This window comes from Rhinopithecus bieti, unplaced genomic scaffold (genome assembly GCF_001698545.2).
Source record: "Rhinopithecus bieti isolate Rb0 unplaced genomic scaffold, ASM169854v2 scaffold_51780, whole genome shotgun sequence".
Taxonomy (NCBI): Eukaryota; Metazoa; Chordata; class Mammalia; order Primates; family Cercopithecidae; genus Rhinopithecus; species Rhinopithecus bieti.
In genome coordinates, this window is record NW_016820879.1 from 259,299 (window position 1) to 268,656 (window position 9,358).

At 33.0% G+C, this 9,358-nt stretch overlaps 1 protein-coding gene across 1 annotated transcript in view; it reads right to left on the reverse strand.

The window, feature by feature from the left end:
* Nucleotides 1–9,358, reverse strand: part of LOC108520592 (centlein-like) — a 296,774-nt gene that overhangs the window by 46,829 nt on the left and 240,587 nt on the right. Inside the window, 3 exon segments of the mRNA XM_017860004.1 lie at nucleotides 6,967–7,152; nucleotides 7,746–7,883; nucleotides 9,218–9,344. Of these exon segments, the coding sequence (XP_017715493.1) occupies nucleotides 6,967–7,152; nucleotides 7,746–7,883; nucleotides 9,218–9,344 (451 nt within the window).

Genomic DNA, 9,358 nt, shown 5'->3' on the forward strand with positions numbered 1-9,358 from the left:
TTTTTTGGTAAATGGTGTGTGTTTGCTAATGAAAGTGATCCAATATAGAAGGAATATTGGTGATACAAAGTGTAGGGTTGAAACTACAGAGCCAAAGTCCTTGGGAATATGAGGAGATAAAATCCAGTGTGCAAAGTGAGCTATTAGCTTTAGACAGGCATGCAAATGGTTCATTTCCAGTAACATGAGGGAAGGGACAGTATGTGCGTACAGATTTGGGAGGAATGTGAAAAATAAAGGTAATGAAAAAAGGAGGAAATTATCTCTGGGTTGCTTCTGTTTTCTCAGTGAAAGCAGCAGCTGAGATTGAGTGGCCAAGCAGAGGATGCTGGAGGTTTGAGAAGAGAGCAGAATGACTGGGAAACGTGGAGCCTGAATGCACTGGGAACTATGCAATAGGATTATCACATAGTGCTGAGAGCCCACCTGAAGTTCTTGGTCATCTGTTTAAATGAAGATGAATCAGCATGGTTATGTTTTTATTTAATCACATTTACTTCCTTGGGTTCAGGTGGGAAGTAGGCAGAGATTCAAAATAAAGTAGGTTTGAGTTTTTTCCACATGAATATGACAACGGGACATATGAGGAAGTTGAGGATATATGCAAGAAACTGACTATGATAAGACATAGAATCCATGCTGCATGAGGAGAGAAGTAAGGACACAAGGGGAAGGAGGGTGGTAGTAATTAGTGAAAAAGTGGTAAGGCCAGTGAATTTGAGTTATAATCAGGTCAAAAATTGTTGCACTATGAGCACAAAAAGAAATAGTGGTCAAAGAATAAAATGCTGGAAATGGAGATTTTGGAATTCAGTTATTCGTAATGACAAGCCCAAGGGTAGTGTTTCTTAGTAGGAACATTTTGGCATTTGGGAAAATGACAATTTTCACTGTATGAGATTTTTCTTCCCAATGCAGAACTTTTAACCACCCTGGTTCCTGGGTATTGAATGCTAGCAGCATCTACCAGTCAGTGTAACACAAAGCACACACATACATTTCCAAATGCTCCCTAAGGTAGGTGGTGATCCGTAGTTGAGAACCATAGATCAGGGGTATGATGATGGGAATAATCACTGGAAATGAGGATGCTGAAGAATAGAAAGGGAATATCCAGTAGGGGATTGGATGGCTTACATGGTATATGAAGTCACCATAAGTCATAACAGAATTGTGTCGGAGAGAAAGATAATAATCCGGGTGCTAAGCTGTATGACTAGCATTCTAAAATGAGATACAAATCATTTGGGTGGGTGACTCTAATATGTTCCAATTGGCTTCTGAGATCTATTTGAATATTCATCCCTACATCTTACTCATCCCAACAGAATTTCTAAATAGGTATGAATAATACAGAATTCCAAGATCAACCCTCATGTACCATGTAAGTGTCATTAAAAAGGTACCTAAATGAAGTATAAACAATGCTAGGTGGCCTACATAATGAGTAGTGTTGTTACTATATGATATATTCCATATACCTTCAATTCTGATGCACTGATTATTAGAAAATAGTACGTTGTTTGGTTGAAATATACTTCATAATGCATGAATGATCATTTTCCCTTCCAAAGTGTATCTTTCATATATAGTAGAGCCTTCACTGTGCTAGGTTCACTGAAATGTTTTACCTGCCACCCATATATCAAAGCTAACTTTTTATTTTTTTAAGATCACACTTTCCTTGGATTTACATGTTGGGTCTCAGCTTTACTTTCCTCTTTTTTAAAATAAATAAATCAGCCTGTTTTCAATACTGGGTGCTACTTCCATCTGGCTTTTATCTTTACTTCCCTCTTATCTGTTACAAAATTGCCTTCTATTACCAATTCAAAATCTGCTCAGTTGCTCTCTGAGCAACTCTAAAGCCCCAAAGGGCTTTGAAAATGCTTTAAATTATAATTTGCTAAAACACTGTAAGTTTTAAAAGTGTCACTCTACTCATATCAGTTGAATAATGATCCATAGCTAACACTTATTATCAAGGTAAGTAAAAACACTGTATGGCACAAAGTAAGCATTCAATAAATGTTAACTGAATTTCCAAAAACTGATGTCAGCTTTCTTGCAATTCTTGGGATATCATGAGCTAGGAATTATCCCAATATCTGAGGATATTATCAAAATATGAATGCTTTTTGGATATACATATCAACTTAATTTACTTTACTTTTCAATTACTATAATTTATTGTAACCAGTCACCAATAATGTTTGTGGAAAATACAGTAAGCGATCTCATTTCTGTCTTATTAGATTTAGTTTTCCACTCTTTATCATGAGTCTTTGTCTGTGATACATATAACTTTTAGTTTCACCGAATCATTATGGATTGCTTGGACTTTTTTCAGTAAGATTACATTGTGAGGAAGGTGAAAATTGGTGGCTGAAATACTCTGGAGTCACTATTGCGCATCATGGTTTTTTGGGATTTAAAAAAATGAATTTTTAAAAAGCAGTTTTAACCCAGCTTTATTGAGATATATTTACATACTTTAAAGTTTTCCAATAAAAGGAAACATTTGTATTCAGAACCTTTCTCTAAACCCACAGCTGTCATTCCTTTTTCATTATAATGACAGGGTGAAAAGAGTTAATTCAAGTTGAATTGTTCATAGACTATTTATAAATCTTTTTTTGTTGTTGTTGTTGTTGTATTTTATTTTTATTTATTTAAAATATATATATGTATTTTATTATTATTATACTTTAAGTTCTAGGTTTTATTTATTTAAAATATATATATGTATTTTATTATTATTATACTTTAAGTTCTAGGGTACATGTGCATAATGTGCAGGTTTGTTACATATGTATACTTGTGCCATGTTGGTGTGCTGCACCCATCAACTCGTCAGCACCCATCAACTCGTCATTTACATCAGGTATAAATCTTAAAAGTGCCAAGTTATTAACGATTGTATGTGTAAAAATAAAATTCTAATGCTACACAAATGTATTCGCTAAAGAAGCAAGAAATTTATATACCAAAAGCATCTTACTGAATCTTACCAAAGCAAGTACATATTGATAATGAAACCATTTATGCTTCCAGCTAAATATTGTTTTTTGGCTGGTATTTATTTCATAGCTAACAAAATCCACTGAAAAGATGGAGCCTGGCATATGACTCTCACATACAGGCACATTAACAAGCTTCTATCAGGGATGAGTCAAACTGAGCAAATACTTCTAGAAATTTCCCTTGTGTAGTTTATTCAGTTATTAGGAGAATTCAAAGCCTCAGCTCTGCCACATATATCCAGCCCAGATGCTCAAAGTACTTGATTTCACCCCAGGGCCGAATTCCATATTCAAGACTAGATCTAGAACAGATGGCCACTCCACCTCTTCCATAATCTGGTTGCGCCCTGTGAATAAATGAAAAGACTAAAGGGAATATAGATTCCACAACAGGGCCAGAACAAACATTATTACTATTAATACTACTACTAATATTTATTAAGTACTTTTGTGTACATGATACCCTAATAAGCTCTGCATAGAATGAGTCCTGGTGATCATAATGTTCCATGCAGGTACTATGTGCATTCCTTAACTATGCTCATTAAGGAATGCGCATAGTTCTCACTGTTCACAGAGTTTTCCATTTGAGCAGTGACTACATGTCCAGTACCATTCCTGAAGCAGATATAAACCAATTCCTCAAGAATTTAATGAGCCCTGTTATGTAACAGTACCCTGAAGACAACAAATGACAATATTCCTTTCCTCAAGTTGGCTTTAATTTATTTGAAACAGAAAGAAAAATACAAGTTTACGATTGTGTTAATGTACATATAATAAATGTTCAGGAGATGAGTCAGAGTCGTACTACTACTGCTGTTACTACTACTGATAATAATAGTTGATACTGAGATAGCAATTAGGCACTGTTCTGATCTTTAGCTATGATAACTTATTTAAATCCTCACTTCGCTTATGTTCCATTATTAAACTCATTCTACAGATGGGGAAACTGAGGCACAGAGGAATCAGTCACTATCCTGAAGTCAGAGAGTTAGTAAATGGCAGAGTTGGGCTCTATCAACTACAGAGTTAAAGGACAGATTCATGACAGAGGAAGGCCCAGAGTTAAATCTGAAGGAGAGAACAAAGAGGGGAAGGCATTTTGGGTGAGAAAGAAAACTTGAGCAAAGGCAGGAATAAGCACAATATGGGTGAAAGAGTAGTGGAAAAGATTAGACTTCAGCAGGATAACACCCAGTTATGGAAGGTCTTAAGTATTTAAAAAGGAGGAAGCATTGATCTAATGCACCTAATGTGGTAGTATTTAGGGAGTCATTGATGATATGCTGCTTCAGATGGTGGGTCCTAAGCATTTCTGCCTAGACCTACAGCCATATGTGCAAGGAAAAGAAAGATGATAATCATGCCTTTCTTAAGACCCAAATATCCAGTCTTTGCCATCAATATATGGTTTTGGCATTAATTTGCTGGTGTCCCTTTATTTGAAAAATAGGTTATACAGCAGACATGGTGCCAATAGCAACTATATATTGGCACTAAGACACAGTTAAGAAAAACAGATGTCAAATTGCCATTGGAAGTCATGAGTTATAAATGGCGTTACTAAATGCCAAATTTATATGTATTGTTATTTGAATTCAATTCTTAAAAACAATGTAAGGAAGTGCTACTAAAACTTTATTATGTATAATAATCACTTAGTTAACTTGTAAAATGCAGATTAGGCTCCACTCCAAACAGGATTTTGATTCAATAGATTTGGGGCCCAATATTGTGTATTATATTTAAATGCAATAGAAACAGGATTCTGATGCAGGCAATCCAAATACCAAACTGAAACAAAGTGTAAAAATTCTGAAAGAGTACCGAAGACAGTCTGTCCATATTTGTCATCTTTCCCTATTATATAATCTTTAAAACATTATTCAAATTAAAAAGTCATGAAACCACAGCAATCCTGAATTTATCTATTAAGACATCTACTCAATATCATTGTTGGTGAACAATATGAAGGACTAACGTTACTCTTGAATAATTACAGTTTAGATACTCACTTCATCATTAAATACTATTTATATCATTGGATATAAAGAAAAGTTTCTTAAAGATAATTTTTGCTAAACTACTTTGTATGGAGAAATATACCCATTTACCTTATCATGGAAGTCATGAAACTTCATCTAGAATATGATAATCAGATATACAGTCATGAAATTAATTTTTCTATTGTGAAAACTTCTGATTCTCATTCATCCTTCTTTTTTAAAGTGCCACATTCAAAGAGTATTTCAAGGAAAAACAATGATTAGTATTTTGAATAAATCTCATAATTACATATTTCATATTTTATATCTTAGCCAAAAGCTCCACAAACAAAATGCTAAGTTGAATATAAAACAAAAACCAAGGTTTATGAAGGTAATACTCATAATAAAAATGGTTCTACCTCATGAGTAAAATAATGACTATATATATATAGCTTTTATTTTAGTTTCAGGGATACATGTGCAGGTTGGTTCTGTAGATAAATTTTGTGTTGCAGGGGTTTGATGTACATATTATTTCATCACCCAGGCAATAAACATAGTACCCAATAGGTAGTTTTTCAATTCTCACCCTCCTCCCACCCTCACCCTCAAGTAGGCCCTGATGTCTATTGTTCTCTTCTTTGTGTCCATGTGCACTCAATGTTTAGCTTCCACTTATAAGTGAGAACATGTGGTGTTGGTTTTTTCTTCGTGTGTTAGTTCACTTAGGATAATGGCCTCCAGCTCCATTCAAGTTGCCGCAAGGGACTTGATCTCATTCTTCTCTATGGCTGTGTAGTATCCTATAGTGTATATGTACCACAATTTCTTAATCTAGTCTACTGTTGATGGGCATTTAGGTTGATTCCATATCTTTGCTATTGTTAACAGTGCCGCAATGAACATACGCATGCATGTGTCTTTATGATAAAAGGATTTCTATTATTTTGGTTATGTACCCATAATGGGATTGCTGGGTCAAATGGTAGTTCTGTTTTTCACTTTTTGAGAATTTCCAAACTGCTTTCCACAGTGGCTGAACTAATTTACATTCCCACCAGCAGTGTATAAGTCACAATATTTAATGAAAGTGTTCACTATAAGTTAAACAGTGAATTCACCAAGCATTTAGAAAAAATATTTTGAATCTGGAAAAGGTAAATTACATTTACTAAAATTAATACTTTGCAATCATTTAGGATCCTCAGAGGCAGGCATTATTGGCTTGACTTCACACCAGTTGAAATATTCATTAAAAGAGATAAAGGAGATAAAATGTTTTATCAATTCATTTTGTAGATATTTTTAAAATGAGAAAACTCCCAAGGTATCTATGATTTCCAAAGAAGCAAAGTAAGGAATTTCCTCTAAGTGGAATACTCTTAATAGTGGCATAAAATGTTATTAACCTCTAAGTCTAGGGGAATGAAGGCTTTCTAGGGCTCTTCAGCTTTTAGACAATTTCTAGATGGTACACCTCTGCAGATACTTGAGTTTGTCTTCTCTTTGTTCTGCTTGTCATGTGCCATTCCTCTGTCTACCGAATGTCTTGACAGTTTGTGGCCTGGGCTTCACATGTCTCTTAGCATCACTGAACACTGAGCAAGTTTCTGGTTGTTACTGCTTGAACAATTTTCAAAAGGACAATAGAGCGGGAATGGCTTAATTCTTTCGACTTAAAACCTGTCCAGATGACTTGACTACTACCATTTCATAACTAAATTGATATTAAGAAAGAAATATTAAGATGGTAGAAAATTTTAAATTCAAACTATAAAGATAAATTCTTTATGGAGGAATTATTAGCAATGTGATAAATAGGGTAGGAGAAGATGTTTTGTGTGTTACAAAAGCAGAAAGAAACTTTATTCCCCAAATCATCTCAAGTAAGCTACTGCCTACTCTGCCTAAAGTAAAGTACAAGTTAGTAAATGACAAGTAATTCTAACCTTCACGAATTTGGTGAACTCTTCCACTTTTTCATTGGCTAACAGCAGTGTCTTCTGTGCACCTTCTAGAACCTGTTCACTCTGCAATGCTAATCCTTGAAGCTGCTTAGATGCTGCTGTTTCAATGTCTGCCATTGCAGATTCAGTCTCACTTATTCTTGATACTAGGAGAGTAAGCTTGAGATCCTGCGAAAGATCAGCAGTCATAAAATAAAAGATATTTTATAAACAGATTTGGAAGAGTTAGTTATACATGTCAAATAAGGAAAATATTTTATTATTCTCTCTATGTACATATTTATTATTTGGGTAAAATTAATGATTATTTTCATTAATTTTCAGTAAAACATCCTAAGTACACATTCTCATATACTTATCATCAAAATTAGTTTATGATTTTTAAAGATTATAAATAATTAAAAGCATGGAAGCTATTTTAGACCCCAAAGATGCCCTACATAACATGGAAACATTTAGTTTGAAAGTTTAAGTGGGCCTACAAAATTTATATCTACTTGTATAAATACCAGTGTTCAATAATAGTTTTCATTTCTTAAAAACTATCAAGACAAACAAAACCTGTTTTCTCTAATACAGAAATATCTTTAATGTTAAACAAATGTTTGGTGTTTCATGTAGAGATACAAATCCTCTTTGCACTTATTTGAAGTGTTTAACTAGCTTGTGGTTTGGGGAAGGAAAAAAATCAACAATGTTAACAATGAAACAAACACCATTATATTCCATCTCTAAGCTAAAATGATCTTTTAAAAGCATACCTTTTTTTCTAACTCCTCTTTAGATTTCTGATACATCTGTTCATACTGTGACTTTTCTTTTACAGCAACATTAAGTCTTTGCTTTAGTGAATCAATTGATATCTTCTTGTTGGAACATTCTTCAGTTAATGTCTTTACCTACATTAAAAGCATAAAGGTAATTATTATTGTTAAAGGCATTCTAGTAATATACTGTATTTGTTCCAGCAGAAACTAAATGAGTGAATGAGTCTACGTCCACTTATTTTCTCATAATGCTATCAAATTCAAGTATTATACTTACAGAACTCTTATTATGAATGAAAGTAACAATCCTTAAATCAGTAACAAAACCAAAATTGCACACAAACTAAATGAATACTGGTATGTATATCCTTGCACCCAATAACACAATATTAATGTTAACTACATATCCATTAATTACTAACTTAAACTTCCTAAGGCAGGAGATGATTGTTCTGATTCTGAAACAAACCAAGTTACAGTTAACTTTCCACTGTATTCTCTAAAATAAGTATTACATACCCTTTTGATGAAATAAAATAATAGTATATATATTGCTTATTTATAAGATATAAGATATATAATATGTATCTCAAAGCATAACAGAAAAGTAGTTTTCAGTTTAATGCCACTAAATATAAATGTTACTTATATAAAGATTCCACGGCTATGTAGGAAATTATTATTGAACTTAAAAAAATAGCAAAATTGAAAGGATAACATTGAAAAGCCTATAGGAAGTGATTTTAACTTGCACGGCGGTATGGAAGAGAAGAGAAAGAAAATCCATATGGATTCGTCATGCTCATGTAAAAGTTTCTTTCTTAAATCCATTTGCCCTAACAGATACTTAAATTATCATTTCAACAAGGAAAGTAAAGGAGATGTTCTCTCAGGTGTGGATAACATTTAGTGAATGCCAATGCTTTATGAGTTGTGAAAATAGCACCTTTTTTTAAAAAAAACAAAACAAAACCTTCTAGTTTGGGGTCATATATTACATAACTACTTTAACTACAACTCCCTTTGCAGGTACAACTCCCTTCCCATGTAAAATGCATTAAGGGTATCCAAGAAGAAAATACATTTTTAAAGAACTTCTGATAGTTATTGGTAATCAAGTTTTCACTAAGAAATATAAGCTTGATTCTATCACAGATTATAGTTTTAAATAAAATGAAATACTGAATAAAAAGTAATATGTATCCTATAAATACTGAGGATTTTTAATCTTCTCATGGGATATTTATAAATAGAAACAATGTGTGGCCATATTATGTATGAGGTTTCAGAGACTTGAATTTTAAAATAAATAATGTACTTTCAGAGCAAAGAGTGTTCCTTTGTAACAGTAAATATATATCCTATGAATATTTTCTATACATTTATTAGGACTAAATATTTGTGGTAAGAGAGTAAATACAACAGGAAGTGATATTTTTAGTGTCAGTTAAGATAAAAACTGATACCTTTTTATCAAGATTTTGTAACATTTCACTAAAACTCTCATTACTTTCCAAATTTACTTTCTGTCGAAATTTCAAGTCCTCTATCAAATGTCTTTTCATAGTTATATCCCTCTCCATTCGAGACATCCTTGAAAAAAAAAA